Here is an 18,064-nt window from a genome sequence, read left to right on the forward strand (position 1 = left end):
CACAACATTATTTTATTTTATTTTGTTTTTTACTTTTGGGGCACGCCCTGAGGCCTGTGGGATCTTAGTGCCCCGACCAGGGATCAAACCCGCGCCCCCTGCATTAGAAGTGCAGAGTCTTAACCACTAGACTGCCAGGGAAGTCCCAACACAACATTCTTTTGAGATTAAAAAAAAAGTTAGCTCACTATTGGAGAGTGTGTTTTCATCATGAGCTATAGCGGACAGTTAACTATTGGATATGACAGAAAATTTGAGAAAGAAAAAAAGACCCTACCTTTTTTTACTGAGGCGTAATTGACAAATAACCTTAGTTTTATATTCTACAATAATTTGATATGTGTGTACCCTACAAAGTGGTCACCACAATAAGTCTAGTTTCCATCGGGCACCATATAATTGACTCCTCTTTCACCGATTTCACTCACCTCCAACCCTCCTCTCCTCTGGTAACCACCAATGTCTTCTCTGTATCTGTAAGTTTTGTTTTGTTTTGTTTTGTTGTGGTTTTTTTTTGGATTCCACATATAAGTGGTATCATATGACTTATTTCACTTAGCGTAATACCCTCTAGATCCATCCATGTTGTCAAAAATGGCAAGTGTACACTTGGTGGGAATGTAAATTGATGCAGCCACTATGGAAAATAGTATAAGGGTTCTCAAAAAAATTGAAAGAGAACTACCATGTGATCCAGCTATTCCACTTCTGGGTATTTATCTGAAGAACAGGAAAACACTAATTCAAAGAGGATATATACCCCTTTGTTCATTGCAGCGTTATTTACAGTACCCAAGATATGGAAATAACCTGTGTGCATCCATGGATGAATGGCTAAATAAGATGTAGTGTATATATTTACAATGGAATGCTACTCAGCCATAGAAAACAAAAACAGAAACAAAAAAGCAGACCCTTTTTAGTGCTAGGTTGTGTATCATCAACTTTCGCACGTGGTGTTTAAAGTACTGACAACACCCCTGTGAAGGAGATATTTGATTATGTCCATTTTAGAGATTAATAAGCTGAAGTTCAAGTAGTAGGTTATACACGGAGATGCTGAAAGTCAAACTATGGTCTGTCTTTTGCCAAAGGCCATGTTTCATTAACCATGATGCTTTGTTAGAGAGCTAGGTCTTTTCTTTTTTTCTTTTTTTAAAAATTTTAAATGATTATTATAAAATTAATACATGTGGGATGTAGAAAATGTCCCCAGGCCCCTCATCAAGTAGAACTTCAGTCAGTATGTGATATATTTCTTTCCCATTATTTTATGCAATGTTATGTTCATTAACCATAATTGTGGTTAAATGTATGTATATATAATATATACATTTTTATACATATATTTATACATAAATAAATTTATAAAACTTCGAATTCTGCTTTTGACTCTCCCCTCCAGATGTGCATTTTGGTTACTGCCACATCACTGGTTAAGTATTTTAATAAATAAATATAGTAAACCAGGACTTGGAAACTTGTAGCTCTTTTATGCAAGCTGCCACTTGACCACGGGCAGGTTCCTTGACCTTCTGGTACTCAGTTTCCTCGCGCATAAGTGAGGGAGTTGGTTCAGAGCACTGATTTTGAAACTATGGTATCCCACGAAACCTCCTGGAGGCTGGGAGTAAAGATATCATCAGAGCAAGGAGGAGGACCCTGGCCCTTCATTCCATCTGTTTCAACCTAAGCATCTACATTTATAACTCTTTTATAGATTTGGGGTTCAAGCACATTTGGAAAAAGGAACTCATTGATTTTTTATAGAACAGTATAAAATTGTTGGACCAGATGATCCTGAAGCTCAACATTTCTGTGATTCTCTTTTATGATATCTATTAAGTTGTGTGCGTTCTTAATGTTTTAAAACATTTCTTCACCAGATAGAGTGGTAGATTAAGCAGATTTGATACATTCTTTAAGATGATCTCAGGAACCATGTAATAAGCACAAAAAGAATCACTGATCAGGGCTTCCCTGGTGGCGCAGTGGTTGAGAGTCCACCTGCCGATGCAGGAGACACGGGTTCGTGCCCCGGTCTGGGAAGATCCCACATGCCGCGGAGCAGCTGGGCCCGTGAGCCGTGGCGACTGAGCCTGCGTGTCCGGTGCCTGTGCTCCTCAACGGGAGAGGCCACAACAGTGAGAGGCCCGCGTACCACAAAAAAAAAAAAAAAGAATCACTGATCAGTACTGAGCAATGTCTGAAGCACTGTCGAATTATTTCTTAGCAAATCTACCACTGCCTTTGAGTTGATCCATCTCAGGTCCAATTTAATGCTCTTTTAGGGAAGACTAACCAGGGAATCAGTGGTCCCTTAAACGAATACATGTTTGAAAACTATGGACTTTACCAGTACCTGATTTTCCATTTTCCTTATGCATGTTAAGGTTTTGCATTTTGAGGGGATTGATTTTCGAGTCCCAGTGTCTTGACTTTTTCTCTTGCCTCCACAGAAGGAAGAATCTTGTTCAAAAATGAGGTGAATTAATGCTCAAGCACTCAAGAACCCCGGACAGCTACATGAAGTGTTTAAAAACTGCCCTGACCATCTCGCCACACAAGTCTGTCATGAGGCCTGACAGGATGAGTGCACCACGGAGGCACAGTGTCCTGCCCTGCAGGAACGGTGACTGCTGACCTGCCGGGAGCAAGCGGGGGGCCGCGTGTTGTCTGCCAGTACAATGAAGGAAGTGGTTTATTGGTCACCCAAGAAGGTGGCAGACTGGCTGCAGGAGAATGCTATGCCAGAATACTGTGAGCCTCTGGAACATTTTACAGGCCGCGACTTGATCAACCTAACCCAAGAGGATTTCACAAAACCCCCCCTGTGCCGAGTCTCCTCCGACAATGGGCAGCGGCTTTTGCACATGATAGAGACCCTGAAGATGGAGCACCACTTGGAAGCACACAAGAATGGCCACGCCAATGGGCACCTCTGCATTGGCACAGACGTCCTCGCCCCTGATGGCAGCTTCAGCATCAAGGTCAAACCCAAGGGGATGCCAAATGGGTATAGGAAGGAGATGATAAAGATCCCCATGCCAGAGCCAGAGCGCTCCCAGTACCCCATGGAGTGGGGCAAGACTTTCCTGGCCTTTCTTTATGCACTTTCCTGCTTTGTTCTCACCACAGTGATGATCTCGGTCGTCCATGAACGAGTACCTCCTAAGGAGGTGCAGCCTCCACTACCGGACACGTTTTTTGACCATTTTAACCGGGTGCAGTGGGCCTTTTCTATTTGTGAAATTAATGGCATGATCCTTGTAGGACTCTGGTTAATTCAGTGGCTGCTCTTAAAATACAAGTAAGTAAAGCGAAAGTTTGCAGATTCAGTGATTGGGGTTTCTCACTGCAGATGTTTGATATTCATTATTGGGAAATGAAATTTATCAAGCAGTAGGAATCAAAGCACATTTCTCTTTTTTTTGTTTGTTTTTAAACCACATATTCTGTTGAACCAACTAAAGCTCTGGCAACTTTAAGAAAGTTCTGTGCTTGTTGCCTGTTTTGTACAAGATTCATACAGAATGATGAGTAGAATTGTTAGAGGGGAGGTTTTTCTGTTTTCACTTCACAGGAAAGAAAACCCTCAGACATCTTCAGAAAAACTACCCAGTCTTGGTGTTTTTAACCCATCACATCAGTTGTCGACAGTTGGCCTATGGGCCATGAGTGGCTGTGTAGCTCTTCCCACACAGAGTCAGATATCTAGAACTTAGCAATATGTATTTAAAGATGTTTCACACAAAGAATTTAGAACAGCTAGTCTAGAGTAGCTTGGACTCTTGGGAGAATGATACCCACAGGGAATGACTTTAGGTGGGATGTGGATGAACCTACATGGCTTTCCACCTTTTATAGAATGTGTGGCATTTAAAGCAGTATTCCATTCAAATTTCTCAGGGTTTTTATTTTTTTATATATTTTTTTTTTTTGCGGTATGTGGGCCTCTCACTGCTGTGGCCTCTCCTGTTGCAGAGCACAGGCTCCAGACCCGCAGGCTCAGCGGCCATGGCTCACGGGCCCAGCCGCTCCGCGGCATGTGGGATCTTCCCGGACCGGGGCATGAACCCGTGTCCCCTGCATTGGCAGGGGGACTCTCAACCACTGCTCCACCAGGGAAGCCCTCTCAGGGTTTTTAAATAGGTATCTCCTTTCAATTTCAGGTGGATCCAAAGTGGCTTTCATGTCCCAAGTTCTAAACTCAATGCAGACAAGCTGTTTGCTTGGGTTGCCTGTAGCAGACTAAACACCTACATTGTCCTCATCTTTGGTGTCTGATTTTTTCCATTAGCGGAACATCTTTATGGCTTCCCTGCATGGGAGTTGGAAACTGGTTTGCTAAGGATCTGAGTTTCTCTCTGGTGGACTGTGTTTCATGACCCACAGTATGGTTGAATATTAAGGAGATCATCTTAAATCAAGAAAACAAAATGCAGACTGAGAATTTATGTTGAACTTTAACGGAAATGATGAGTTTTTTCCTGGTACGTTTCATAAGGTCTGTGTTTTTTTACCTTATAAATTATGTATCTACAAGTGGAAATAAAAGCAATTCCTGACTCTGTGCCAGGAAAGGGCTATCTTAACCTTGTATAAAGGAAGTAATTTAAGTGGCCAGTTTTTTGGGGGGGCTGGTTTGGCAATCCTGGAGTTTAAGCTAAATTTGAAATAGGAGCAATTGTCTGGGATGCATTTGATTTGGTGGAAGACTGTTTTTGTTTGCTTTAGTTTTAAGAGGCTAAATAGATAAGAATAGGCCTTAGAAATATGAGATGCTCACAATTTATTAATTACATTCTTCCGGCTGTCAAACTTCAGTGCTGCTTTTGACTTTCAAGGTTTTTTCCCTAGAAGCTCGTTAGAAAACAATGCCCGTACGTTTTGCTGCTTCAGAGGCAAGGTCAACTCAAATTAGGTTTCCTGGGGTCTTCCTGATTTTTGTTGTTTTGTTTATATGAGTTTGTTTTCTGGTTTTTATCAAAAATCTTACATGCAAGCTAATAATTTACTGCCCCAGAATATATCATTATGTACTTGTACATAACATGTGCAAGTTTAAACCTTTCACAGAACTGTGACTTTTGAATAATTTTATTCTTGTTCTAAGAAGTGTCCTAACCATAGGGATAATTTCTTTAAAGTATATTACTATTTATATTTCTCTCAGCAGGGACTTTTCCTCAAATCTGTTTCTCTTTAAGCTTTCTAATTTCATGTTTTACCGGTATTTATTGCTAATACTGTAGTCATTTGTATATTTAAATTGTTCTACAGCCATAAATCAGTTGACTCACACCTTGGGCAAAATTAACCCGGGGCTAGGACACAGGCAGCCTGGGCTCCAGCCCCAGCCATGCCCTCACATGGTGGGTGGTGTGGATGAATCTCCAAATCTCAGGAGCCTTGTTTTTCTCACAGATAAATAAAGACCTCTCAGTCTAGATGATTTCTATGTTCTGTACAACTGTGTTTTATTTGATTCTAACATTGTTGAATGGGCCAGTTATGTTTGAGTATTATTAACTGCAGAGCATTTTTCGTCCAGAGTGCATCCAACTAAGGATTCTTTAAGGTCATCTCTCTGGTTTCCACGTCAGCAGGATAACTCAGCTGTTGTCATGATAATCCTAAGCATCCCCACCCTTGTCCTGCTCCTGGGACACATCTGTGGCTTCCCATCTCCGTCCTTGAGACCTGTCTTCAGTGTGTGTGGCACACCAGACATGGAAGAGGTAGGAAGAAAGATAGAGCTTGACACACCAAGCAGTGGGTATTAATGAGCTCCCTTTCCCTGGCCTTCATAAAGAAGATTAAACTGTTTCGTACAGTCAGAGATCCCTTGTTTCTAGTTATTTGGCTATGGCAGTGTAACAGTTTTATTATTAGGTATGTTGGGAAAATGGATCCTTCTGGTTATGGAATATTCTGTTTAAAAGTGATAACCTCTCGTTTTGTGCTTGACTCTTCTGACACTTGACCCCTCTCCCCAACCTCCACCAGGAAGTTTGCTACTTAGGAGTATGTCCAGACCTCCTAGGAATTAAACCTGCCTGATCAGTAATTTCCAAAGGGACATTTTAATTTTACTTTAAGAGTCTTGGAGCCTTAAAAAATCAGCCTATTCCTTCTTGCTTCTTTATCTTCTACTTTTTAGAGAAGAATCAGGGGCTGAAATTGTAGAGGATGACTTATTGAGAAATGATATGCCGGAATTTGAGCAACATCTCCTGACAGCAAACCCTTCAGCCAGATGTTCAAGGTGCTAGAAAACACTGGTGCCCGAATTTATGACATTGTGACATTTGGTTCTATCCTTATGCTGTATACAGTTGTCCTTTACTGTTAAACATAAGTTTTGTTTTTGTACTTAAATTTTTTTTGCCTCCTTTTCATTCTTAACATCTCCCCCTCATGTCTATATGTACATATGCTGATATATACATAGGTCCGCATGGGGCTTCCATAACGTCGTGAAGTTGGAAAGCAACAACAATGCCTGTCCTTGACAACTTTTTGATTTTTAAAATTGTAAATAATGTTGTCTCCCTATTTAGAATTGGACTTTCAAGCCACTGACTAGGAAAAATTCCTGGGAAATCTCTGCATTTGTGTCAGACTTCACTGCAAAACAGGTATCCCTTGTTTTAAGAAAGTGTGATTAAAGAGTATGTTAAAGGGACAGATTTGGTAGGGACTTTCCATGCATGGCTATATCCTAGCTGACACGATGGCACCCAAATGTGATACAGGTGGCTCAGCGCTATTAGGACGTGGTAAACGCCCACCAAGAAGAAGGCCAAGGAGCAGGCTGGCAGAATTTCCAAGCCAAGAATTTTCTAGCCACTTGAGAAGGCATTATGACTTAGTATGGTGGTCATAGGTACCTCAAACTCAATTTTTCTAAAACCAGATTTGTCATTTTTTTCTTTCAACTTCTTCTTCCTCCTATGTGGGCAGTGACATTTCCTAGAAACCTAGAACTTCTCGGTTCCTTTCATATAAATAGTCACTAAGTTCTGTCCATTCTAATTTCAGATTCATTACCTCTTTCCATTCCTACTTAGTGATGAATAGTGGGTGCTCAGATGGAGGCCCAGTTCCTTAGCCTGAAGCCTGGGGTCCTTCATAATCTGACCCCAGGCTGTTCGACCTCATCTCCAGCTACTCTACTCCACGGTTTTCCTTGAACACTTCAAGCTCATATCACAGTCCATTCTATTCATTGTGTGTGTATCTCCTTCATTGCTGGACTTTTAAGTTCCCCAAGGGAAAAGACCAGATCCTTTTTGTCATTCATCTTTATATCCCACTGCCTGATACAGAGCCTGGCACATAGAAAGTGTTCGTTTAAAATTCATTCATTCATTCAACTTGTATTCACTGAGAACCTACTGTGTGCCAGGCACTGTGGTAGACCCTGGGGGTGCTGCAGTGAGCAGAGGCCCCTGATGTTCTCACCTCAGCTTGTATTCTGACCAGGGTGTAACAGTTGTGAACAAATGAATATATCATACCAGGCAGTGATAAGAGAAATGGAGGAAAATAAAGCAGTCTAAAGGGTTAGAAAGTGTTGGGGATAGTGGGGAGGAGGTGGTATTTTAGATTGGGTGATCAGAAAAGTCCTCTAATGAGGTGACAGTTGAGCAGACACCCGAATCAAATGGGGGTGTACCAAGTAGGTGTTTGGGACAGGAGCAGTCAAGACAGGAGGCACAGCAAGTACAGAGTCTCTGAGGTTTACCTGGGGAATAGCCACGGGCCTGTGTGGCCAAGCGAGCTGGGAGGAAGCAGTGACACGGGGTCAGGGAGGTATGGATGGCATCGTGGGCTGTGGAAAAAGAGGCAGGATTTTTGTTCCAAGTGTGATGATGTCATTAGGGGAGAATGATGTCAACAGATTGGTATTTTAAAAGAAGCCCTCTGGCTGCTGTTTAGAGAATAGGGAAGCAAGAGTGGAAGGCGGGGGATGGGTGTTAGGATGCCATTACAAATGGTCCAGTTGGAAGATGACCACGACTTAGACTCACGTTTGGCCAATGAATACATTTTGTGCTGGGCTGTGGGGAAGGGATAAACTTCCTAGAAGCTATGGCTTCTGTTACATTTAGAACTCCTTAATCTTTTATAGCCACAGGGCTGACTTCTGTTACAGTATCTCATACAGGGTTTTGGGGTCTCTCTGTGAATCTCTGAATTTTATTTGAAATTTAATGAGGAATGAACCATAGGTTGAGATAGAATTCACTAATTTGAGAGCTCTCTCAACGTTGCTTGAATATATTTTGCTTCAGAGCAAAGTCAGGTGATGTGTATATTTGTTTTCTGTCATGGCTGCTTTTAGATCAGATATTTGCCTAAAAGGAGTAGCACAAGTCAGGTGGGGAGTGAGGGTAGATAGTAAAACGATGAATTAAATATTGCAGGATATATTGATCCACTGGTGGTGTAAAGATTTGAAGAAAAAAGAAAAGGAGCCATTGGATAGTTGGGATGTGGGGTGGAGTTGAAAGAGCTTTGTGGTTGAGGCATTTTGGGCATGGAGTAGAATATTCTGGCATAAACAGTTATATAGAGTTATGGAGAGAGTGGTAGAATGGTCACCAAGTAGGTTCTTTGAAAACTGATCTCATACCAAAAGGAAAGGAGCTAGAGAAGGAAGTGCTGTTGGCAGATCCTGCTTAAGACTTGACATCTCTATTCGGAACTGTTTCTGGGGGCTTCCTTGATCCCGAAGGAAGGAACAGATACAGTTTTCCAGTGTGGCTTTCCCAGGATTACACTCTGAGAGTACTGCAGTGGATTTTTAGATGTTTGGCAGCAGTATGTTTTTTATGTTGGGAGACCGCTTTGGAAAAGACTTACTTTGTATTTTATCGTTTGGTAAATGCCCTGGGTTTGGAGGCCTTATTTGTTAGGAGGGTGTCTGCCAACATAACAAGGTTTATCTACAGCATTTGCCTCTCTCCTGTGAATGGAATGTAATTTCCAAGGACAGAAGCCTTGTGCTGATTGGCACCTGCTGCTGTCAGGTGCTAATTTGATTTTTTTGTTTGTTTCTTTTGTGTCTTATTCAACAGGCTAGACTCCACTAACATTTATCTTTCATTTTACCCCAGTTTGATTCCATCAGTGTTTCTTTTCACATTAAGTTGATTGGATCAAAGTACTTATCTCTCTCCTCTTCTACTCCCCAAGGTAGTTTATGACCACAGTTACTGTCAACATTTTTTCAGTTGTTTTTAAGTCTCTGATGGTTGTGACTAAGTTACGTTCTTGAAAGCTGTTGATGTAGAGCATTTGAGATGAAGCAGGTCCCTTCAATAGAGTTTATTTTCCAAGTTCCAGAAGAGCCTTTTTTTTAAGGCTGTTTCACTTTATTAGAAATCGATGGTACGTTGTGGACCACTAGGCTAGGCTGGTCTCTAATGGAACTTCAGGGCATATTTACATTTAGTAATTCGTCAAGAGTTATTGAAGACTGGTGCTAGGTATGTAGCAGTGAGCAAAGCAAAGCTACATAGAGGTTATCTCCTGGGGGATTTTTGTTTGTTTTCACAGTAACATCTCAGGTTTTTAAAGTGTGTGTTGTCCAGACTCTATCCTAAAGTATAAAACTCATGAGGACAAAAATTCCCTCATGTTATTGCTTTGGGGGCATCTAGCACATTATTTAATTGGCTGATAGACTGTCATATTCCTCTCCAGCCATAAAGCAAGTTAAGAGCTCATGGATCGTCCCTTCCCTTCCTTTCCTCTCTCTCTTCACATGTACCTGCATCTATTATATACTTACTCAAAGTCTGTTTTCTTCTGTTCCTTTTCATCCATGTTGTCAAAAATCATTATCGCCCTGTTCAAACGGCAGATTCCAAACATTTGAGTAACGAGAATTTTTTTTTTTTACAGGCACTGTCATTTCATCCAATCAACTCTTTAAGCAGTGTGTTCTCTTGTCTCAGTGAAGATACCTGAGACACAGAAAAGCTGTTGACTTGCCCAAGATCCCACACAGAATATTTTGAGGATTGAAGGCTTTTCAGTATAAATCCAGTCTCATAGTGTCCTGGTATAATAGGCATCTGTCCTCTGGAAATGTGTTTTCTTAGCAGATATAGTAGCATAGATTCAACATGCAGAGGACAGATAGAATGAAAACAGATCAGTCCTGTGTTGGATAATAAGGTTTATGTGTCATATACCATCCAGGAGACATTCATACTTGCCCCAGGGTGGACCTGCCAAACCTGAAAGCTCTCCCAACTTGGCTGTTCCACAGTAGTTTGTAGAAAGCGTACTGAGTCCTGTCCTACTTGACTGCTGTCCTGTGACCTCCTAGGTATGGTGTGGCATGGGCCCTACTCACCATGGGTCTGGGAAATGCCCTCTGCCTCCATGCAGTCACGCTTTTCCACTGAAGACTGCTGACCAGGCGCGCCCAACCTTAGACTTTTTCTTGCTGTTTCTAGCAAGTTTTCTCCCCTTGATTCTGACCCTGGGCGGCAGAGCCCGGGGTTAAGATCCTGTTTTCCTTCCTGGGGACCCTCCCTGTCCCATTATCTTCCCGTGTAATCTGGGCGTCCTAGGCTTTTGCAGGCCTCTGCTCGCCCTCCTTGGAGTGGGGAAGGACAGTCACTCTAGGCACTAGATTCAGTTCCAGGCTCTACCTCACTTCTCATTCTCACTTTGTTAGCTCACAGATGGTCTTACCCACTTTCACCTCTTCTAATTTTTACCAGTTTAGGTCGCAAGACCTAAATACTAGCCTAAACCCTAGGAATTGTAGGGAAGCTAAATTCAGTAATTCCAGCAATTTAGGTTTTAAGTTAACATAAATATTATAAGAGGCTTTTTAAACTGAGACTTAGGATAAAAGGGAGAGAAAGCAAAAAAAAAAAAAAAATTGGTGCAATAAATTAGTTTTCATGAGTTAATTTTTATTTATGACACAAAAGGAAAAACTAAGTAGTGTATCTTGCCTGTAGGCCAATTAGAAGATAAACAAAAAAAATTTACTTATGTTGCCTGAGATAAATAATGCTAACATCTGGTTTCATATTCCTTTTCATATTTTTCTGTATGCTCATATAGATGTAATCTACATGTGTGTGTATTTTTAAGTAGTATCACATTTGCCTTGTATTTTACAGTGTGCCCAGGGATCATCTCTTTCCCTCTTCTCTTAAAAAACCACCAGGGATGTCTGTCTAAGTATTCATGCTCTTATTTAGAAGTCACCACATATGTCCCCCCTCAACCTGTTTGTATCATGGTAATGGTAGTTAAGCATTCCGTTATACTGTAAATCTTACTGGTTTGAGATCACCTTATCCCTACAGCCATCTACTAACTGAGGTGAATATGGTCAAATTACTTAAATACTTAGAGTAGCATTGTTTCCTCACTACAAAATGGAGACAATAAAATAGTGTCTTATCTCAACGTTGTTGTGTGGATGGAGTGAGATAATGTGTATAAAGCACTTAGCTGAGTCCTTGGCGTCCTCCTGGTTCCCAAGCCTGCCCCGCCCCCATCCTCATCTTAGTAAATGGCATCTCTGTCCTGCCCCATTCTCAGGCCAAACGCCTCGGTTTTGTTGTTGGTATTTGCTTCCACCCCACATCTGGTCTGTTAGTCCCACCACTTCTCGCCACCTCTGTTGTTGCCCTGGGTCTAAACAACGTCGTCTCTTACGTGGGTTGTTGCAGGAGCTTCCTACTGGTCTCTCTGTTTCCATTCTTGTTTCCCTTAAGTCACTTGTCAACTTGGCAGAGAGATTGTGTCACTGTACAGTAAGCTGGTGTATGTCACTCTTCTCCCACCTCATACAGTTTTGTTTTTTTTTTAATAATTAGTTTCAGTTTTACTTTTTAAAAAATTTATTTATTTAGTTTTGGCTGCGTTGGGTCTTTGTTGCTGTGCACAGGCTTTCTCTAGTTGTGGCGAGCGGGGGCTACTCTTCGTTGTGATGCACGGGCTTCTCGTTGCCGTGGCTTCTCGTTGCAGAGCACGGGCTCTAGGCGCGTGGGCTTCAGTAGTTGTGGCACGTGGGCTCAGTAGTTGTGGCTCGCGGGCTCTAGAGTCTAGGCTCAGTAGTTGTGGCTCACAGGCTTAGTTGCTCCATGGCATGTGGGATCTTCCCCGATCAGGGCTGGAACCTGTTTCACCTGCATTGGTAGGTGGATTCTTAACCACTGTGCCACCAGGGAAGTCCCCTCATACAGCTTGTAGGTCAGAGGTCCTTATGGTGACCAAGGAGGTCCCTCCAGACCTCATGTCCTCATGCACTCTGCTCCCTGACCCCTCTGCCAACACCCACACATACTAACCTTTGTTTGGAATCTTCTTCCCCAGATGTCCTCATGGTTAACCCCCTCATATACAGGGACACCTTCCTTGATCAACTTAGCCCCAAATTGTAACCTCCCATCCTCCAATGACACTCTTGCTTCATTTTACCCTTTAGCACTTACCTAACATGCTGTATATCATCTATCTTGTTTATTGCCTGCCTCCCCCCCTAGAATATAAGTACCACAGGGCAGGCTTTTTGTCCATTCTGTTCACTGCTGTATTTCCAGTGCCCAGAATAATGCCTAGCATATATATATATTTTTTTATGAGAATAAATAAATAATAATAGCAGCAGCTAACATTAATTGAGTATTGCACTATGATGATTACTGTGCCTAGAATTCAGTAAATGTTAGCCATTGCTGGTGAAGTATGTGCTTATTATGTTTTTAGAATCCAACCCCCTGTTAAAAAGAAAATGTTACTTTTAAGGGTAATCCTTTAGCTTAAGAGCAAACATTCATTGTTGAGTTCTGCCCGCTGTGACTGAACAAGCCTTAAGAATGTGATTCAAGGTGAGTTTTGGTGAAGGGAAGGAATGAAGAAAGATCTGTATACATATACGTATTTGTATTATGTATACACACATATGTATATATGCGCACATACTATTTTTGTTAATAGCCTAAAATACTAACAAGAAATGTAACTTCTTTTGTTTGGTACTTATATATGCAGCAGTTTCTGGAGGATACTTGATTTTAACTCTTCATAACTCAAGTAGATCATATGTTGTCTTTCATATCTTACAGCGTAACATTTTTTCTTTATGTTACAATCTATATTTAACTCAGGAAATAATATTTTTTTAAAAAGATGGCTTAAGTGGGGACAATTTTATAATATGATCTGTTCTTTGCAAGTTCCCTAAACTAGTATGGATCATTTCCTGAACTTAATTCTTGCATTATATTGCAGACCTTTTACATGGGACTTAGAAAAAAATATAAGCCACTAAGCCACTACCTTTTTTTTTTTTTCCTTTTAACTTGACAATTTCATTAGTGAAAAGAGGAACTAATTGAAAATCTGGAGACCTGGGTTTTGTTGTGGCTGTCTCATTGACTGACGCTCTGGCCCCAGGCTAGTACTTAAACTCTTTACATCTTACTTTTTCCTTCTGTAAAATAGTATATGCTAAACAGCAATGTGGTTAACATAGTTAATACCAAAGATGCAAAAATCTCTTTGAGTTGGATTTTTTTAAGGCAAAGAGGCACCGTGCGTGTACAGACACATTTCTGGACCGGGTACATGGGTCCCTCTCATTCTCCTGATTCATGAACTGCCATCCTCCTGTGTGCACACCCAGGAAGTATTAGGCGAGTCTGGATCTCCCGGGAGAGCATATGTTTTTACTTTTCTGTTTACTCTACAGCATTTATTCCTTCCTTTTTGTTTTACAACCCTTTCCTTGGGATTTTCCTTCTTAAAGTACCGAATTAAGCCCTGGGTTTTCATAATTCACCATCTGGAGCAGTTGAGACTCCTGTGATGGGTAGAAAGCCCAGACAGGGCAATGAGGAGACGGGGGAGGCAAGGGAGGAAGATGGTAGGACTCACAGTCCTTACTTGGATGAATGCCGCCATCTTGGCAGGTGTCATCACTTAAAATATAAGTGCAGAAACGATGCAAAGTGAAGGATTGGTGAGCATCAGCAGAGGTTCATTCTGGCAGATAAATTAAAGAGTTTAAAGGACAAACATTTATGGGAAGAAGCAGGAAAGCACTGTCAGAGGGAGTAAAAAGTGAAGCTGTTAAGCACAGAACCGCAGGTGTTGCCCATATTACCGGTACCGTCATGAGTCTCACTGGGACTAAAACATAAGTAAAGAGCAGCTTTCTTTAAGAGCTTTTCCTCTAACAGAAGGAATGAGGGCCTCTGTTGGTAATGGTGATGCCAATCTTACTATTAAAAATACCGTAAAATACAAAACAAGTTCTGAAGTGATTTGGAGGATGAAGTAGCTCTGCCCAGTTGGGAACATGTAGGAGGCTTCATGCTGAGGTGGTATTTGAGGTAGGTGGATAGAGTAACAGGAGAGGCCAGGGAAAGAGATTTGCTGGCAAAAGCAAGAAACTAGGGTTTTAGGGAACAGATGAGTGGGGCTCGTTTTGCCCAGGGCAGTGGAATTCAGGTCTGCAAGATAAAACAGTTAAGGTAGCTTGGGGTCATGTTGAGCAGTTGTCGTAATCCAGGGAATCCACGGACTAATAGCAAGGAACTAAAGGGAGGAAAACAGATTTAAGAAACTCTTTGGAGTTAGCTTCAATAGAATGTGGGAATGGGAGTGGGAGGCTATGAAGAAAGTAAAATGGAAGATGGCACCAGGCACCTTCTTTAGAGTAGGTGGTCTCTCAGAGACCTGAGTGACAGGCAGTGTTCCAGGAGTCCAGGCAGAGGGAATGGCTGGCACAGAGATCCTACCTAAGGCAGGAGGGACTTGGGGTGATGTGTTCAGTTGCACCAAGGGCATCGGACTGGAGTTGAGGAATGGCGGGGAGAGCAGTGGGAGGTGAGCTTAAGAGAGAGGCAGGCCAGATCATCTAGGGCCTCATGGGCTTGGCAAAGGATTTGGATTTTTTTTTTTTTTTTTTTTTTTTTGCGGTACGCGGGCCTCTCACTGTTGTGGCCTCTCCCGTTGCGGAGCACAGGCTCCGGACGCGCAGGCCCAATGGCCATGGCTCAGGGGCCCAGCCACTCCACGGCATGTGGGATCCTCCCGGACCGGGGCACGAACCCGTGTCCCCTGCATCGGCAGGCAGACTCTCAACCACTGCGCCACCAGGGAAGCCCAGGATTTGGATTTTATTCAAAATATATCTGGCAACTATTGGAGGGTTTTAAAGGACATACTCTGTTTAACTGTTTCAAACAAAAGATGATTCTGGCTGCTCTTTGTAGAAAGGATTTTAGGGAGGCACAAGTGGAATTAGTGACACTAGGTCAAAGGTCATAGTGGAAGTTCGGGCGAGATAGAATGTTGAGAAATGGATGACATTTCAGAATGACTGACCAAACACTGGGGGGAACGTAAAGCATATCTAACTGGGCACGGACTGTGCAAACGATAATGAAGAATGGACAGTTTCCTTCTGGATACCTAGAAGGATTTTTTTCAGTACTTTAATAACTAACGTGGTTATCATTAAATAACTATCAGAAGTGCTTATTTTGTAGAGGTCTGGGTCAATACAAAATATGACATAAAACACTAAGTGAAAAATCTGAGTTAAGTGGATTTTGATATGTAGTTTAAATGTGATCGGATGTTGGCTCATCGATTGGTACACAACAGTGTAGTCTCAAAATGAAATTGGGATTTCTTACACAATTTGAAGCCATTTCCTGAATCTTTTTGTCTTGTGTAATGTATTTATATTTCACCTTAGACTCTCTGAAACTGCATTTTCCCCATCTGTAAAATAAGGATCATAGCCTTGCATTGCAGGTTATTTTAAGAATTAAATGACACAGAGCTTGGCGTAGAGGAGGAATTTGGCAAAACCCTAGTTACTGTTAATAACAGTCTGGGGAAATTCCTCAGTAGCATTTCTCTGAATCATTAAGAAAGATACCGTTTTGCTGGCGAGGAAGCCAATTTCCAAAGAAGTTAATTGAGATGATTCAAATCATCACGCGAGCCTTTGCTAAAGGTAGAGCCAGCATCTGTGTGAAGATAAGCTGGAGACGCCTTGTCCCTGTGGCATATACTGGAGGGACCTGAACTGCGTACCGGCCTCCATGATTGCTCCAGAGATGTGGGCCTCCCTGATCCTGGTCCAGATACATGTGCTGTCCCCCGTGTTTATCGCCTCCTACTTTGGGATTGTTGCTTAGTTCCACTGCTGTGTCTCAGGACCTGTTTGTTTCAAGAGCTGGCAGAGCAGGTCTGAGCACTGAAAGAATTGTGTGTCTTCTGGCTATAGCTCAGAAAGAGACAACTTGCGGGAAACAAAAGAACTTGCCAGTATTTTAATTTTACTTTCCAGTATATTCATTTCTTTCATCGTTTTTTCTTTAGAATTTTAGACCATTGTATCAAATGCCAGAAACAAAGCAGTACTGCTATTTTAAGCCTGTATTTGGTAGTAATTAATCAGGTTCTGTGTACTTTTTCCTCCTTAAGTAGGGATAGTAAAAGGTTTAATAAAGTTATCCTGGACCTAACATAACATACCATTCTAACAAGTCTTAATGATTATCTATAAAATATTAACACTTTTATTCATATTTCCTTATCGAATTTAACAATAATGAAGAATGGACAGTTTCCTTCCTCTTGCATTATATTGCAGACCTTTTACATGGGACTTAGAAAAAAATATAAGCCACTAAGCCACTACCTTTTTTTTTTTTAATTTAACAATGTTTTTCTTTTCTGTCAGAGCAAGTAGTAATGAGCCTATTACTCAAATACTTGAGAGAAGAATAATCGTGACCAAGTACAAGCGTCTGTGACGTGATAGTCATTGCAGAGTGCAAGCAGATAGGAAACAGGCTTCTTTCCAACGTGAAAGGAGAGATATGTCCCATGTGAGAAGAACAGCATTGTGGTTTTGAGAATTATAATGTGCATATTGTCCTTGGCATTTGCTTAATCTCTGGAAATACCTCATTAATGTTTTCCTCTGTGGCTTTTTTGTTGTCTTGTTACATTTTTAACTACTTTAAACCTTTTTTCTTTAAAGCACATCTTGAACTTTTAAACTTAAGTAAGAAAGAATTCTAATGTGTGAAATTGTTTGATTAAGGAAAAATACCTTAACAGGATACAAGTTTTTGAAACACTTTTATATACTGCTTTTTAAAGTTTATGGTAGGAGATTCTTGTTTAAAATTATACATTGAAGATATTCTAAGCTTACTTTCAAAAAGATTAATACCAAAGATCAGAAGATTCTTATTAATAGTCACTTCCAACTTGTCACCATGTGAATATTGATGGAGTCACATTGATAAAATCATTTGACTTTTTCACTTCAAGTCAAAGAGTAAATGTGACTGAATCTTTAATGTTTGATACTTTTAAAGTATTTTTTGGTAAAGAATTTGTCGTTTCTCATCCATCATCATTTTTTCATATACCTCATTCTCAGAAAATCCTAAGTCTTTTCACTGCTCCTCAAATGTGACTCAAGTTTGAGGTATGGAAATAGTTACTGGTGTTTGTGTGTGCGTGTGTGTATCTTATGTGCACCATGAAACCACCAGGCAAAGGGATTTAAGATAGTAATCTTTCCCAAAATGGAGTGATAGGAGTCATTTTATTTGCTTCTCTTCATCTAAAGAGATTAACATATCTAAATAGACTTAACAGTTTTCTGTTGTAGATGCTTTTCGTATAGTTCAAGTAAAATGGCAAGTAATTTCTGTTTGTTTGAACAGGATGGTGAGAGAGGGCATTTTCTTTTTGAGAAAAATGATCATCGTGTCTTACAATGTAAAATTCACGCGGGTATTTCAAGTTATTTTGGTAAGACATTTATAGTCTAGTAATATTCTCTAGTATTGTCCCTCTTTATATTGTTTAATTATACTGTGCTTTTCATCAAGTGAAATTAGAGGCACATACCTTTATAAAAGACAGCTTTATGCTGAATAAATTCTTGCCCTTGGAGGTGGCAAGCACAGCTTTAATAAGAGAAAATGAGACATTCTCTGTGGTAAGCAGTTTTGACCCAGTTTCTAAAATCTGGGTA

General features: G+C 41.0%; 1 protein-coding gene across 1 annotated transcript in view; it reads left to right on the plus strand.

Moving 5' to 3' along the window:
• The first annotated feature begins 2,459 nt into the window (after positions 1–2,459).
• Positions 2,460–18,064, plus strand: part of SGMS1 (sphingomyelin synthase 1) — a 37,801-nt gene continuing 22,196 nt past the window's right edge. Inside the window, exon 1 of the mRNA XM_065894191.1 lies at positions 2,460–3,310. Within this exon, the coding sequence (XP_065750263.1) occupies positions 2,688–3,310 (623 nt within the window). The 5' untranslated portion in view covers positions 2,460–2,687. The remainder of the gene's footprint in view (positions 3,311–18,064) is intronic.

This window comes from Phocoena phocoena, chromosome 16, assembly GCF_963924675.1.
Source record: "Phocoena phocoena chromosome 16, mPhoPho1.1, whole genome shotgun sequence".
Taxonomy (NCBI): Eukaryota; Metazoa; Chordata; class Mammalia; order Artiodactyla; family Phocoenidae; genus Phocoena; species Phocoena phocoena.